Here is a 17,468-nt window from a genome sequence, read left to right on the forward strand (position 1 = left end):
TATAAAAAAAACTGTATTTTACTAATAAATAAAATGTTCTTTTTAATAATCAATTTAAACCGAAGTAGGTAAATCCTGTAATATCTTAATCGTATCATAAAACAGGTGAGATAGCATAGCTAAATAATTATATTTAATCTAATTATTATTTTAATCTATTTTTTCCGGTGATTTATTTTTTGTAATGTACTTTGTTTGAACCACAACAGGCCAAGACGCTCAATTACAGTAGTAAGTTATAGCCTTAGAGTATATACATGTTATAGCACATAACGTTTTATTTTGAATATGTCACAGGCTTTCATACATACCTACCAGTGGCGAATGGTGATTTGATTTAGAGGTAAGCTATAAAAAGTATCATATATTTGTACCTACATATGAGGTACATAATATAATGTAAGCAATATATACTATAAATTGATATTTTTCTGTGGTTCTGTATGATACAACAACTCTCATCCATGACATTAACTTAAACAATGTAATTTCGTGATATATTATATTATAAAGATATATTATTCATTAAAAAATAAATAAGGAATACCACCATGAATTCAGTCGATATTAGGTATTCCATTGTAACGTCAACTGGCCGAATTGTTCTAATAATTATTAGTGCTAAAAACGGCCGCGTGGAGCGCTATATGTCCTGCAATATGACGCATGAAAGTAATTATAGTCTTATGTCAAAAGTTCCACCTCAAAGAAAAATAGCCCTTAAGAAAAAATGTTTGAAATACTGTTTTCCAAATCAAGAATCTTCAAATAATTTGTGTAATCTGCAAGTTTAATCTAGGAGAAAAAACCCGCGCTGGGGTTAATACATTCAAAATATAGTATACTTATTTGTATGAAAAAATAAGCTGGAATAATCGGCTAGTTTATTGGCTCACCGCAGGCGCTGGGCGCGCTTTATTAAAATTTATATTTATATTAGGATAAAAATACAAACGGTGGAAATGATTTAAAAATAAATGTTCATTATTTATTTGTTTTTCTGTAAATAAAGTTACAATAAAACATTATTATAGTTGGTCAAATATAATGGTAAGCTGCGCATAATCGCTTCTATACACGGTTCGCCCGTAATACCTACTACATATATTCGTTCATTCATTTTTATTTATACATTCAGAAGTTTAATCAATATATAAAAGCCAAAATATATTTAAACCAACAATTCAGGCCATAAGCACATTCAAATTCGTTTTTAAAATTACCAATTGTTTTAAACAAACACATTATTTTTAAAATAAAAACAGAATGTTGCCAGTAGGCGTCAGAGATCACGTGTTACTTTCCAATACAAAATGGCATGTTTTAACCCTCTTGCAAGAATGTCGAGACTATAACAAAATACTTAAAAAAAAGAAATATTGACAGGGTAAATGATTATTCAACAATAAACATCATCAAAAACAAAACATCAACAGATATAAGAATTGATGGTATATAGATGTTCAAATGAATACCAGAAACTTAAAAGGCTCTATGTGCCATGGACAAAAAAGGAAAGCAGACGGGAAATTAAAAATACACATAATAATTCAAAGAAAACATTATTTTATTTTTATGCCAAATCAACAAAAGAGCATATTTTAATGTAGTTTAGTAAAAAATATATAAAAAAGACATATTAAACTAAGTATAAAATCAAAAAAACAAATAATTTAAAAGAAAGTCTCATGTACCGTTGTTAGTTTCTTTTAAAAGGGCCAAAGTGCCCTGCTCTCTAAAGCAATAAAGGTGTTAGTGCCTTAGTGAGAATAAAGAAATAGGTACATCCACTGTTTCATCTATCTATAATAGTGATGTGACGACGATGAAAATTCCCATGGTATTTATAATTCAGTATAATTACTATTTAGCACCCAACATCGTGTATATCTAAAATTCTATTATAAAACTGTTTATGTTCTTCCGTGTGCAAGTAAGGTATTAGATTTTTGAGATCTTTTTTCTTATCTTCTGTTATTTTGCTCTTGCAATTCAGCATGGGTAAGAAATAATTATCTAAATCCGATAACTTTTTGTTCTTCTTCAATAATCTTACAATTTTCCAGGGCTCCATAGAGTTGTGGGTCTCTTTCATTTTGACAACGAAAGGATTATCACTTACGAATTTCAAGCGATGAGCCTTCGATATCTGCATTGTGGTAGTATTCAAAAATGTTTCGGCAGCCAATTTAAAATCCATGAAATCATGTGATGTCATTGAAATAACATTAAAAGGCTGCTTGTCACGAGTATTTTTCATCATATCAACAAGATCTGCAGGAACAATGGAATGTGTTACTCGTTTCCTTTTTTCGATTAAAGCAAAGTCCCTGTCGCAGCTAAGGAATGAATGCCCGCTCATTAAAAATTTATGCTCTATCGATGTAAAAACTTTTTTATACACAAGATATGCCCATAAAAATATCATCATTTTATTTTTATTTTGTCCACTACAATTGTCACTCCACATGATGAGATTCTCCTTTCTTATAAAATTATTAGAAAACATTTTGTAAATGCAGGATGCTATCGCATTTCCCCCTCTTCCTGTAATAGCTTCATGCCACATAAGCATATACCCATCACCGGTATTTTCGATATGCACACCCAAATTGAAATTTGATAATTGTCGCGAATAGTACATGGGCCCATGAGTTAAAGTTGGTGTCAGCAAAACTTGTTGCAAGTCCATGGCGGCAGTGCATATATTACTACTCGGCATCTGTGATTTTTTTATATCAAGTGACATCTGTTTTGTTGCTTTTTCTGCTTTTCGATGGTGTAATTCAAGTTGATTCTTCAGTATTGTTTTATTAGATGGATCGGCATTTATTTTAGCAACATAGAGGTCGCACGTTGCACATGTATCAGTTCGTTTCTGGCCAAATTTTAAATTCGGAAACTCCTTTCCAAAAATTTTAGAGTAGAACTTATATGTGACTTTTGACTCCGGAAAAGATATCTTAAATGCTTTAAACAAACGATGTATATTTAAATCTGGACTTAAGTATTCTTTCTCTGATCTCGCTCGACCATAATGACTTACAAGTCTGGGAAACATATTTACATGTTGTTTAATTTCATCCTCATCTTCGTCTGAATATTTTCGTTTTTTCTTATTGATGTTTCCTCTTGATTCCAAGTAGGTTGTATGTCCTTGTTTCTTTTTATCGAGTAGTACTTGAATCTTTTTTGGAGAAAGGGAAAAAATGTTCATGAACGTTGCTTTGCACACACCGACAACATTTCCCTTGCCATCTGGAAGCATATAATATGCGGTGCATTGTCGCCTACTTAGAGCAGGAGATTCATAGGTTCCATGCCTTCTTCTTTTAATTTCTGTCAAATGGATTAATCCCATCAGAAAAGAAGATTGCTTTTCATTGTTTTTTAACGCATAGAATTCCGTGAACAATGACATCTTTTGTTCGAAAGGTATTTCTTTGCAGTTATAGCTGCATTTGCAGATACACTAAAATAAAAAATGAAGTGAATGAAAGCAACATAGATAATATAGGTACGCAACCGTGGGCGTATCTTAGGGACTTAGGGTCAATATCTATCACTCAGTAGAAACTAAACTAGAGGAACTAAATGTGGTGGAGTGTAATAATGATATAGTAATTTCTCCCGGTTGCAATCATTAGGGCGTAACTTATTTTCTGATATGCCGTTAACATAGTTATTTACACATTAATAATAATATTTACGAAAATATCCATGAAAATATAATTATTAAGGTTTAATTATCTTTAAACGAATTTATAATAAAAAATATATTTTTAAATTCTTTTTTTTGCTCTCCTAAAAACAAGTAAAAATAAAGTTTCACCCAAATACCTCTGACCGGGAGATTTAAAAAATTGAATTCAATACAAATACTCCATTTAAACTATGTCATGGTTGGCAGAAAATTACAGGTTGGCACATCCCTAGCGCATGATGAGTGACATTTTATCTAGTAGAGACAACCGGTGAAGATTTAAAACAATGTACAAACCTCTTGATTTGGGGGTCGTTTTGCAGGAATCAACTTTCTATTGGATGTAAAATATTCTTGTCCAGAATCTTTTAGCTTCTTTCGGGCCACTTGGGCACTTTTTTCCCCCTTTTTACGTCTTTTAACGCCACCACTATTCACAGAGACCGGTTCATTGTCAACCATTTTGATACAAATAGCATATGACTGGCGATGGCACTTAACACCTTTTAAAGGAAAACAGATGTTGGTACTTACAACCAACGCCATCTTTAGAATTTTTTATAAAATATTATTTGTACTACAATGGCATTTATACCCTTCTGTAGGACATTGGCCTTGGCACATACTATCCATTTCTTAAATAAAATCATTTTCGTTATTTATGGCACTTACACCCTTTTAAGTTTCTGGTATTCAAATATGGGCATAATGGCGAATATTACTCAGTGTGTAAAGTGGCCACTTGAACCACCCAATGACAGGTCATAAGCCTTGTAAATGTCTAGACTTCTATAATACCATCTCTAAAATGTTCTTCATCTCTGTTGTAATATGTTGAATGATTATTTTAAAAATATTGCTGTGTTTCTGAAATCAAATGTCTAATATTTTATTTTATGTATTTTCTTATTTTCTCTTTTCATTTCTATAAAAAACAATGAGTCTTATATTTAACTATATCTTAATTAATACTCAAATTTATTTAATTAAGCCACACATTTATTTTATTTAATTTATGAAAGACGGTGGAGTTCCACAACTGAGGATTTTTATAAAGAATGATACCGATGCTTACTTACAAATAGTATGTAACTTTGTTGAACTTCCAAATAAAATAAAATAGAAAAAAAATATTAATTAAAATATACGAATATTAAAATTTTATTTGAGATAATAATTAATTGGCGATAAACCATCGAAATGTAAGGGTAAAATGATTACGTTAACTAAAAACATTTGTTTAATAATTTATTGAGCTTTCAATGTGGTAGAAAGAGATTCCAATAAACAAATCATCACGAACACACTTTTAGTAGTGGTTTCAGTGTCGTAATACGGGGTTGATATCGATGCCTTTGAGCCGTGCGGATACAGAAGGATCCTCAAAATTCAATGGCTAGATGGAGTCTGAAATGAAGACGTGATGAGTAAGATGTATAAAGAAAATAAAACTTGCATTATTTTGGACACATCATAAGACACCCGGAGAAATATGAGATCCTACATCTTATTGTATAAGGCAAAATTGCAAACAGAAGGGGGCATAGGAGAGGAAGAACTTTTTGGCTGAAGAACTTGTGGCATTGGTATGTCAAGTCTTTAGTGAAACTTAAATAAAATAAAGTTGAACATCATGATAGCAGACGTCCGAAAACTGTCATGCACCAGTAGGATACGATACAAAAGAGTTACAAATTGACATGGATTACAAAATTTTTTAAAAATAAAATTAGTGTTTTTTTGTAACGAGAGTTTAAGTCTCGTAGACATTTAGCTTTAATAAAATAGGGACACTCCGAGAAAACGACTAATCACTACCAAATCAGGTGTATAACTGAAGAAATTTAGGGCTTTCCAGGTTCGTAAGTAGCTATTAATTTGTTCTTAGAAGTGATAACCCATGACTCCAACCTAGGCTCAATTACTTTAAACACCTAACGGGAATTTTTGTATTTAATTAGTTTTTCGGCTCTTTATGTTGCCGGGGGTGTATATTATAATATGAATATGTAAAAAAAAAATAAGAAATTACAAAAATACATTATAAACTTTTTTTAGAAAATCCGTAAAATAAAGTTAACATACGGACCGGTTTTAGAACATGACTGTTACTATGTTAAGGCTCTATCTTCGTACAGTTAATAACAAAATTGGAGATATGAAAACAGTTCTTAAGTAAAAATGTATAATAATTCTAATGACATTTAATCTAATAGCTACTTGATTATTACTGTTCTGAGAATTTGAAGTCTAGGCGTGAAACACTAAACACATTATAGTAGATATATTTTAACAACCTATTTGTAATTTGGGTTTAGGCTTGGTAACATTTAAAATATTTCGTGTAAGCTTAAACCTCGACGAAGGAACAGTCAAGTTCTGAAATATTTCGTGTTAGCTTAAACCTCGACAAAGGAACAGTCAAGTTCTGAAATATTTCGTGTTAGCTTAAACCTTGACAAAGGAACAGTCAAGTTCTGAAATATTTCGTGTTAGCTTAAACCTCGACAAAGGAACAGTCAAGTTCTGAAATATTTCGTGTTAGCTTAAACCTCTACAAAGGAACAGTCAAGTTCTGAAATATTTCGTGTTAGCTTAAACCTCGACAAAGGAACAGTCAAGTTCTGAAATATTTCGTGTTGGCTTAAACCTCGACAAAGGAACAGTCAAGTTCTGAAATATTTTGTGTTAGCTTAAACCTCGACAAAGGAACAGTCAAGTTCTGAAATATTTCGTGTTAGCTTAAACCTCGACAAAGGAAGGTCAAGTTCAGAAATCGGTCTGCATAATTAATGTATTTAATGGATTTTTACCATCATCATCAAACCTCTATCTGCACCTGACTGTTCATAGGGCACTCCATTGGAAAAAAACATGCACTGTATCTCAATAAGTAACTTCAGCCGTACGGGAAACTGTATCCAAAAAATGTTTTCTAAGGCGCGGTAAAAATAAGAGCATTAAATTATACGCCAAAGTTACTTGAAAATGTACGAAAATAACAATAAAAAATATTTTGATAAAAACGAACTACTTTGAGAGACGTTTTTTTTTTAAAGGAATAACCCACTAAGCCTCTATTTTGAGGCTTGTCAGCAGGTGGGATAGAGGGGATATGGAAGGAGGTAATAAAAAATACACCACAACACCCGGACTAATTGAGAAAAACATCTTTCTTGGATATTTTTATTGCAACTGGCGGGAATCGAACCCACGACGCCAATTTCACTGTTGGCCGTCTAACCAACTGCGCCACGGCGCCTGTCACTAGTTCATATGAATCAACCAATGTTAAGAGAGGTGTGGGAGATATCCAATTTACTTATCGTCAAAGGACCAATCGGCACAACTGACCGAGAATCAACGGAAGAGAATCTCTGACGTCACATAGGGAGTAATTTCAGAAATACAAAACTTAAAAAAAACATAGCTAATAATAAGATAACTTTTTTTATTGGCTTAGCTAAATAGTTCATTAACAAATAAAAAAAAAGATAAACCATCAAATTTCCTCACCACGCTTCAGGTGTCAGTCCAGGGACAGGGAAATATTGCAGTTTTCAGTGCATATGTTTCGTGTTAACTCTTTCAGAAACCGAACTCAAAACCTCATGCATGGTAGGCGAACATGCCAAACGTTACACTACGAGGCAGACTTTTCCACACTTGATTTTTATTTTCAACTATTTTACCTGAGAGAAGCCACCGAGTCAAAAACACTCGTCCAGTATTCTGGTTTTATTTCACACGTAGAACTGTTTTCTTTATCCTCCCGGACACAGACAAAAACTTAATTCCTACGAAGTACCTTTTGAATTATAATGAACTAACTATTAGAAAAATCATTCATTCAAATATACCACTTAATTTGTACTCGCTTCGGCAGTCCCTAAATATTATATTTATGTCGCCGCCAAATAGTTAAATAGGCCATTTAACAGAGCGGCTAGGCTGTTGGCATTCACCTGAATGGCTTGGCCGGTTCGGTTTCCGTTAATAAATTTAGATAGTCCTTCTGAAATGGCTGAACCATAAACTGCCGGATTAGGCTAGAATAGGTTGGGTTAAGTTTATTTTTTTTTTTAAATACTTAACTTTTTAAGTTAAGTTAAGGGTTAGTTATTTAGTTGAATTTAACGTAGTTATATAGAAAGCAGCCAGTCCACAATTTTGGAAAAATGAGATATTGATATTATCGGGTACAGTAAGATAAATTCTATGTTCTGCTAAAAACAGCCAGACCGCTTTCATACAAAAAAATGTATTAATCACCTTCTGAAAATGGGTCGAACACAAAAACGGCATTTCTCAATTTGCAATAACACCCACACAGATAGAAAAATCTAATAAAAGGTAAAACTGTTCAATTAAATCATTCGATTCTAGTTTGTAATATATATTTTTAAAAAAATATTCACATACATTTTTTAGATATTAATTTTAATATGTACTTTTAATTTTCTTATTATTTTTATTGTTTCTCTAGATATGAATTGAAATTTTCGATTTACTTTGTTTTATTTTTTATCTTGTTTTGATTACATTTATGAGCACACACTATCTATGTGTTTAATTTATTTTTCTTATATTTAAAATCTATTCAAGATAATTGCTATTCTTTAATTTTAATTGTATTATTTTGCTCTCTTTTCTTACTTTAAAAAAAAATATTTCTTTAAATTATTTTTATCTGTTAATTATTTTATGTTCATTATTTTATACATATACATTATTATGTCTGTACTTTTATATTTTATAATTAATTAAAACTTATGTCTGAGCATCCAATGACAAACTATTATTGAATAGTTTTTCGGGACAAAATATATTTTAATACTTTGTTTTCTTTATAATGTATTAATATTGTAATAATGTATATATTTTATTGAAAAAAGACAATGAAAAAAAAAAACAAAAATTGTTTGTCATTTGTTAATGTCAAAAACATTTTAACTGTTGTGTAGATTTGATTGTTCACTCTTTTTACAAAGGTGATATTATCTCAGTTTCACTTTTCTGTCGCTGGCTGCTATAATTATTAAGGATTCAGTTAAGTGAAAAAACTCTTTTTTTTTATTATTAATCTTAACCCAACTTCATCATCTAAAAGATGAATTTAAAATAATATTTAATTAACTATACAGTTATACAATATAATTTTTTCCATTTATTATCTAAGAATGTTTTTGAGTAAATTTCCCGATTTTTTTTTCTCGACCTAAACCCACAGTAACCAATTTTTTACAAATTTATCAAATTGAATCCGGGTCGGTTTTGCAATGTTTGGGTAACATATTGAATATTTTGGGGCCCAGAAACCCGATTTCTCTTTGCCCAAATTCAGTGTTGTCATATTGTCCTATCTTTTTTCTTCATCCTTAAGTAGGTTCTTCTAATGTTTTATTTACTAACCTATTTTTTTAAATATTTACTAACGAACATTTGGACATACTAAGAATAGACTTTATCAAATATTTAATTTTCGGTACAGGTATCTTTATAATAAAATGCGGGCTTGAAAAAGTTCGATATTCTTTCAATGGAATGTTTTTCTTTTATCTACACAAATACACATGACGATAAGAGAGATATGATCGATATAAGGAGAGCAGAAGCCACAATATTCCACAGTGTTGTTAGTTTGGTGTCGTTATCAATTTCCATCTCATCATGTTACCTCCTGCAGTTCTATTGCTGGTGTTACTTCTGACTCCCACAGGTCCTAATGCTATTTGTGTTTTAAGTGTGAAACTAGCTTTATCAAATATTACAACAATGACGGAAAACATTAATTTTAGAAAGGGAAACGGGGAAAACGGCCGATGAAATCTAAGAAATAGATGTTAAAACAGAAGTAGTGATTGAGAAAAAACAGTGGTTTTAAAAAAATATATTCGTTAATTGACTATCGAAATAAGTTTGTAAATTTTTATTTTAATGCACCGCCTTATCAGCGCTTTGATTTTTTCAAAGTTTATTAATTTTGAAATTACACCGAAGTATTGAATTTCCTTATTTTTAAAAAGTTGAACTAAATTTGGTATAATTCTGATTCGATACAGTATTAACAATGCTTTGAGTCTGTTCAAATGTTTGCAGACAGGCAGGATTTCAATCTCTAGGGAGATACTAAGGTCTAAATTGCATTTTAAAAGGGGAATATGTACAAAGCTTATGACTTGTCATTGGCTGGTTTACCATGTAAATACCTAGACTACCATATTCCCTTCTCAAAAATGTTTTCCCTCCTTGTTGGATTTTTTTTTATCAATCAGTCATTTGGTTTAAACGTTAGATTAATCACAAATCACACGCTTTCCTCGGGTAGTTAATTTTAAACGTGTCAAAAAGTATAACAATGATTCAATGATCGGTGTTATTCATACGATATGTCGTTTTTGCGAGTCGGGTGATTTCTTAAAAATTAAATAGAAAACTCGCAGTATAGTTCAAATCTTAAAGGTTTTTTTTTCAAATGTAACAGTTTGTTAGAAAGTATCGATAAAAAATAAAAATCATTATTATCGTATCCACATCCGCAACCCCATGGTGCATCGGTACTGCATTGGTACGCATGTTTTATATATTAAGTGTTTTTAACCGTCTAACATAAAGATAAGGTGATCAAGCTTACGATTCAGGCGTCAGTCCGGGGACAATGAGATCTTCGGTAAAACTGAATTTTCGTTCATTTTACGATTCAAATGAGAAAATGTTCCCTGTGTATGCCTGCGTCAATGGTATGAACAGTACCCGTATATGACTACTACGTAAAAATGAACATTGTGTTTATTGGACTTTGGTTTTAATAAAATAAAAATCCACATTTGTGTCATATTTTCAGTGGCACAAATGGTACAATATGGTCCCAGTAACATAAGTAGACTTATGTCTATCATTCATTGAGTGGTACAAATAGTCAGTCCAAGTAGTACAGTTACACTCTTATCCTCGCCCACCAAAGAAAAATAACAGAGGAAGCACTCCCTTCGCGCCCGAAGTACCGATGGTCTTCATATCGGCGGTCATACTAAAAAACTTATTTTTAGTCAAACGAGTAGCTTATTGAAATGTCGATTTCATAAACTGGTAATTATTTTAATATTGCTTTCATTGCCCCTTTCACTGTAAATTCGACGATTCGCTGTCTCGTTTCCCGCACCCCAAAACTGAACCGATTGTTTTTTTTTAGAATAAAATTTTAGGGGACGGTATCTTTTACGTTTTTCGAAATTATTTTTTGTATTTGTATATCGAACGCCGGCGAAAAACGGCAGATAAAACTAGGCGCTTTTGTGGGTTTTTGCACGGTTTTAGCTCCCATTAGAAACAATTTATCAAAAAAATAAATAAAGACGCGCCAATAGATAATATCTACAGTGTGTAAAAAAATCATTGCTCTAGTGCTATAATCCAGGGAGAAAATACGAGAATACTTTTGTTTTCAGAAAAGCGGAATCGCGTTTTTTCTAAAGGAATATTCATATGTATATACATTTTGATGGGCAAAAATTATCCAATTGTCAGGATTTTTTAACAAAAATCTAATGGTTCTAAATTTGCAAAACTTTAGTTGCGCTTTAATAATGTTTTAAAGAAAACGATTTTTATTTTATTTATTTTTTTTAATGGCGGAGTTGTGACTCAGTCTTCCCAGAAAGTTTCCACGGTAGTTGCCCTACGATGTAGGTTGCTGTAGATTTAGATATTCAACAAAATGAAAACAAAATACATTTAAATTTACATAAAATGCAAATTTAAAAAATTTGCTCGCTTTGAAAAATAAATACAATAATTTTCGCAATTTTTTTGTAATATTTTACTTATGTTTTTTTTTCTTTATTTTTTAATACAATTTAATTTATAGAGAAGCGAGTTTATATATCCGCAAAGTTTGAACGAAATCTGTTGAATAATTTTTAGGTAATCTTGTACGGCAGTTGTGAAAATGCAGTTTTGAGAAAACCGTGTTGAGTTTTGACAAGTCAATGATTAAATTACACACGGGTTAACCGGCTATATCAGGCCCATACAATAAGCCTTCATCTTTATCGTAAAGCTGATTTTCCTCCATCAATTGTCCCCTTCTGGTTTTAGGGGCCTCTTTCGTCTGTGAAGGGTTACGCCGTTCCTGTCGCTGTATTCACTTCCGATCACTGCTTCAGAATTTATTTTGGCGTACGTTCCTATTTCCATTTGTAACGCATGGGGAGGAGAAGCGTTCACGCGCGGATACTTTTGAAGTTTTTCGTATTTCTCTTTGAAATTTAGTGGAGGTATTCTACAACTCTATCGATAAAAAAATTCCTTCAAAATGTTTTATTTTTATATCCGTCCATAAGTCATTTTTCTTTATAACCATATTGCGATTACGTGAATACAATTCAATTTCAAAAACCCATTACTTTTATGCCACTTTATAAAAAAATTATTACAACAATTTAGATTATCAATGCCATTTTTGTCTGATTATGGAATGTTGTACTGTAAAACCACTTTTTGAACATATTTAATGTCACCCGCGCCAGAAATCAAACCCGGGAGTCAACCATGGCTGGCAAATTCGCCAACCACGACACTGCTGGGCGGACCTTTCTTCACTCGATTTCCTCAGTCAGGATTGAATCGAAAACGCCCCTCCAAGGTTTTGAGTGTATTGTAAAAATTAGGTCTACAAATAAAAACATTAAAACAAATTACTCATGTTTTTAAAAATGTATTGGATTGCAGAAACTATTTTATTTTATAACTATGTAATAACACCTAATGAAAATACGGTGGTGAATTACAGCACATAACAGCTTGAGAATATTAAAAAAAAAAAAATATGTTCTTATCGGAAATCGAACTCGAAACCTTCCTTGGGTGAGTTAAGCGTCTTAACCACCACACCACGGGTAAGATAGTACTGATTTTCAGTAACTTCAGTGTTGTGTTATGTAATATTTCTTTCTTTTTTTTAAATATTCGGAAAAAATATGGAAAAAAACGGATAACGTATTTTAGATTACATTTATTAGAATCACCGTTTGATGATTTAGCGTTGTGAGGGAAAGGACGTAATTTGTTCCGTACAGTAATGATCGATGAGCAAAGGTTTGAAATTAGCTGAATAATGAAGGGCACAATAAGAAAGGTTTTCATCGTGGAGATTTTTTTTTTCAGTGATAGTTTATTAATATAACTTAGTTGGGCAATAAAATGAAGACTAAATGACGTTTTCTATAATTAATTACAGGGCTCGCATTAGAGTGCTATACCTGTGACGACTGTGAGAAAATAACAAATGAAACAACGAAGGAAGAGTGTGCGATAGAACCACCTACACAGCCACCCACACAACCACCAACTCAACCACCAACACAGCCACCAACACAGCCACCAACTCAACCACCAACTCAACCACCCACACAACCACCAACTCAACCACCAACACAGCCACCAACTCAACCACCAACTCAACCACCCACACAACCACCAACTCAACCACCAACACAGCCACCAACACAGCCACCAACACAGCCACCAACTCAACCACCAACTCAACCACCCACACAACCGCCAACTCAACCGCCAACACAGCCACCAACGCAGCCACCAACGCAGCCACCAACACAGCCCCCAACTCAACCGCCAACTCAACCACCAACTCAACCACCGACTCAACCACCAACACAGCCACCGACTCAACCACCAACACAGCCACCAACACAACCACCAACTCAACCACCCACACAACCACCAACACAGCCTCCGACTCAACCACCAACACAGCCACCAACACAACCACCAACTCAACCACCCACACAACCACCAACACAGCCTCCGACTCAACCACCAACACAGCCACCTACACAACCACAAACTCAACCACCCACTCAACCACCAACTCAGCCACCCACACAACCACCAATTGCACCAGCTCCTCCGAAAGATAGTCCGATGGTACCCCAAGTAGTTCAGGTATCAGGAAACAGCCACATAAGATATTTCGGAAGAAAACTGTCACAGGATGAAAAAAAATTCAAATGTATGAAGATCATATACAAGGGTGAGTCTTTTATATTTTTCAATAATATTTCCATTGATTCATTGATATTTACAATGATACTTCTTCTTGTGGTGCCTTATCAGGTCCCCCGACGTTGTCGATCACTATAGCGGAAGCATCTCGGTCCTGCGCTACTCCGTAGCCAGGACAGCTGCTTATTAGATGTGCTCGCCATAGTGATTCCTGAGAAAACATGACCAGAGTGGTTTCCCATTGCCTTCTCTGGTGGATTTTTCTGTCAGGGTTATCTTCCCTTGGCTGGCTGGTTCTGGTTTGGAGCACCAGAAACTCGCCTTTCATCCCCTCGTTATCTGCCGTGATCACATCGTTATGAGTGTGATCCCGTTGCCCAGGGTTCGTGGCGTGGGCGCTAACGAGTTGGACTAGTCAGTAGTGTTGCCGGTGGAATGCAACTGGGCGTTCGCAGCATTTTATAGAATCACACCCTCCAGCAAGACGTGACTCACTGCGACCCTACTGACGGTTCAAACCCCACACTAATACTAACTTCTTCTAATTCCTGTTTTAATATTTACACTGTTACTCAGTTTTATAAGTTTTATTTTCCACTTCATTTCGAATCGGTTTTACACAATTTCTTATTAACATCATGACACAATTTCATTGTGAACTTGAATAAGGCTATAAATGTTTCATGTTGAAGACTAATAATATTTTGAGTTAGTCCAAATTTTTGTAGACAAGGGTCGGATTCAACTGTGAAGTTAAAGAGCTGAAACCTTTATTAATGCGGATAAGATTAATCTAGTTGAATTATTTCACCTACATACTAGGCTAACTAACTTCACAAACATCAACAGACGAAATAATTTAAGGAATGTAGATGTTCAAATATGGGCAGAATGGTAAATGTTACACAGTGTGTAAAGTGGCCACTTAAACCAGCCAATGACAGGTTATAAGTCCTGTAGGCGCCTAGACTTCTTTATTACCTTTTTTAAAATTTTCTACATCTTTGCTGTAATTGGTTAATATTAACAGCTCCCCGGGGAGTTGAATCCAGTACTTGTTTACAAAAATTTGGACTAATTCAAAATATTGTTGATAAATCCACCTGGTCCATGAAGAAGTATAAAAATTTTGAACATTGTTATATTTATTAATATTTAAAGCATTAACTTTGTGGTCAAATATTTTACTAAATTTTATTAAATACTTGTATACGAGTAGAACAAATTACCCTTTTTTTTATGTCTAATGTATAGGCATAAAGATTAAGTTCAGTGTTTTTTTTTTAAATTTGTTAATAGACTATGAAACTTAGTAAAAATATATCATTAATTTTTATTATCGCAGTATCGATACTATGATTCTTTTAAGTGGTGTAATCTTGAAATGACTCTCCCTGTGACATCATAAGTTCTAGTCGGAGAGTTCTGCCGTTTGGTGAGTTAGCTTCCCGGAAACCGGGCATCTATCACACCACTATTATTGGTTGATTCTTAAGAGCTTGTTACGTAATTCGAACCAGGTCAATTAAAAAAGAAGTTCGTTTTTGAGTATCTTTGATACTGAATTGAATGCTGTAATTTTTACCACGTGTAAGAAAACATTTTTTAAATCTAATTTCCCGTAGTGCTCAACTTTCTCATTGTTGCATGTATGGAATTCTTTTTCATTGTTAAAAATATATATATTAGAAATCAGCTAACTGGTGTAACAATTCTGGGAATTTTTATTTATTTATTTATTTCACTTTTTGTACATAATGTTATTTGTACATTGGCGGGCTTATTGCCAAATGGCAATTTCTTCCAACCAACCAATAAAATAAAAGTTTTATTTTTACAATTTAAGTTACAGAACATATTCAATAGAAAAAAAGATTAAAAAGTTAAAGATATATTAAAACAAAAATAAACTTAATAAATAACCTTAAATCAAAACTATTACTCAATGGGAAAAAGGAAAAAAAAGAGGAAAGAGGAAAGGAGGATAGGAGGAAAGGAGGAAAGATTAAGGAAGAGAAAGGAGATGTTTCTTCAGACGTAATTTAAACAGAGATAATGTATTAACATCTTTGATGGTGGATGGGAGATGATTCCACAGTCGAGCCGCATGGACACTATATGAGTTAAAGAAGAAAGAGGAATATCGGATGGGTATTAAGAGAGTGCCTTGAGAATTAGAACGAAGAGGTAAACCATGAACTGATAAGCGTTGAAATTTTTCACGCAAGTATATAGGAGCGTTAGGACTATGAAGTACATTGAACAGAAGTGAGAGGGAGTGATAGTCTCTCCGCTGTCTAATGTTGAGCCACTTCAGTTGCCTACGATACTCAGAAATGTGGTCATATTTCCTAAGACCAAAAATGTACCTTATGCATGTATTCTGAAGTCGTTCAAGTTTATCTAGTTGCTCACAACTTAAATCAGTCATGAAAACATCAGCGTAATCTAGAATGGGTAATAGTAATGCTTGTACAAGGGTGCATTTAGTATTAATGGGTAAGAATTTTTGCAACCTCTTAAGTGAGAGCAGACTGAAAAATATTTTGCGGCGTAATTCATTAGTATAAGCTAGCCAGGGAATCAAGGTTTTGACAGCATTGGACACAGCGACCATTGTATTTTTATGTCATACCTTCGTTTTGTTTAATTTCACATTACTTTTTAGTTTAAATATGTGTTTTAATTTTTTTATGACAACAATTTTATATTTTGAAAATTATTTTTTACTTTATACTAAACATGTGGCAGGTTGGGTATTGCTCTACCCGCCCGAGCAAGCTAATATTAGTTATATTGTGTTTTGGAAAGCTGTCATCTGTATTTCAATTCTAATTTAGTGTTAATTTCCAGATGGAGATACAAAGAAGACTAAACGGGGATGCCAGTTGGTGACTGACGACAATAATGATGAGAAACTTTGCCAAATTTTCGCGCAAAGAGAAGTGGAGACATGCAAAGCTTGTGATAATAAAGACTTGTGCAATTTAGCTACCTTGTCCCATCCAGCGTCTTGGCTTTTGGGGGTCCTTTTAATACCACTTCTACGATTCTTTTAAATTTAGCTGTTACCATGTTCCTTTTTAATTATGTTTAATTTATTTTCCTCGTTTGAAGGATACGGATACAAAAATGTGATAAATAATTCTATTAGATGGTTTAGTGAATTTAATCTGGGTACCCCAAGTTTTAAATCAAACGCGTTTGTCAATCTTTTGATCTGTAGAAACTAAGAAAAACATTATTACATACATATTATCTATGTTTTTGACACGTAAAAAAACGTGAAAAACCACCAAGATATTTTTATCGAAAAAAGAATAAGTGTAGGTATTGCTTTTAGCAATAAGTCTGCCATAGTTCTTATTCTTTGGACTTGAACATTATAATGAACTAATGTCTTTATACTGATTTTCTGGTTTATTGAAGAGACACTGACGATGGGCTCTCAGTAAGATTTTAAATTACTGGGATTGCTGGATACCGCAGTTAAAATATCGACATTTAGACGATTGTCAAAACGTAGTATTAAATGTAATTATAATTTTAAAAGATAAACTTCCAAATTGTTTATACATTTTAAGATAAAAAAAAGCATTAGCTATTTATTAAGTTTGTTTACCTTTGAAGTAGTAATGACAACTGTATGATAGTTTTTACATTTCACTTAAGAATATATAACACTTTATTTATTTTAATAATAATCACAACCGTAACCTATTTTTGTACACATTTTGTATTT

The 17,468-nt window shown here is 33.0% G+C and overlaps 1 protein-coding gene and 1 long non-coding RNA gene across 2 annotated transcripts; one reads left to right on the top strand and one right to left on the bottom strand.

Moving 5' to 3' along the window:
- Positions 1 to 1,517: 1,517 nt before the first annotated feature.
- On the bottom strand, positions 1,518 to 4,173 carry LOC148278263 (uncharacterized). The gene is made up of 2 exons (XR_015823238.1): positions 4,001 to 4,173; positions 1,518 to 3,472 (listed from the first exon to the last, which is right to left on the bottom strand). It is a non-coding gene; the product is annotated as an uncharacterized LOC148278263 (long non-coding RNA).
- Positions 4,174 to 12,253: 8,080 nt separating this feature from the next.
- Positions 12,254 to 16,718, top strand: LOC148278264 (uncharacterized). Its single transcript, XM_088231660.1, has 3 exons — positions 12,254 to 12,316; positions 13,020 to 13,754; positions 16,580 to 16,718. The coding sequence occupies exons 1-2, from the start codon at positions 12,254 to 12,256 to the stop codon at positions 13,659 to 13,661; spliced, it is 705 nt and encodes a 234-aa protein (XP_088087786.1). The 3' UTR covers positions 13,662 to 13,754; positions 16,580 to 16,718.
- Positions 16,719 to 17,468: the final 750 nt, after the last annotated feature.

Source organism: Micrasema longulum, unplaced genomic scaffold, assembly GCF_059751315.1.
Source record: "Micrasema longulum isolate JH-2025_06_02 unplaced genomic scaffold, ASM5975131v1 h1tg000900l, whole genome shotgun sequence".
Classification (NCBI taxonomy): domain Eukaryota; kingdom Metazoa; phylum Arthropoda; class Insecta; order Trichoptera; family Brachycentridae; genus Micrasema; species Micrasema longulum.

Coding starts and splice junctions, on each gene's coding strand:
- LOC148278264 (XM_088231660.1), top strand. CDS start 12,254: ATGGCTGGCAAATTCGCCAACCACGACACTGCTGGGCGGACCTTTCTT. Junction 12,317..13,019: donor TTCTTCACTCGATTTCCTCA/GTCAGGATTGAA, acceptor AGTGTGCGATAG/AACCACCTACACAGCCACCC.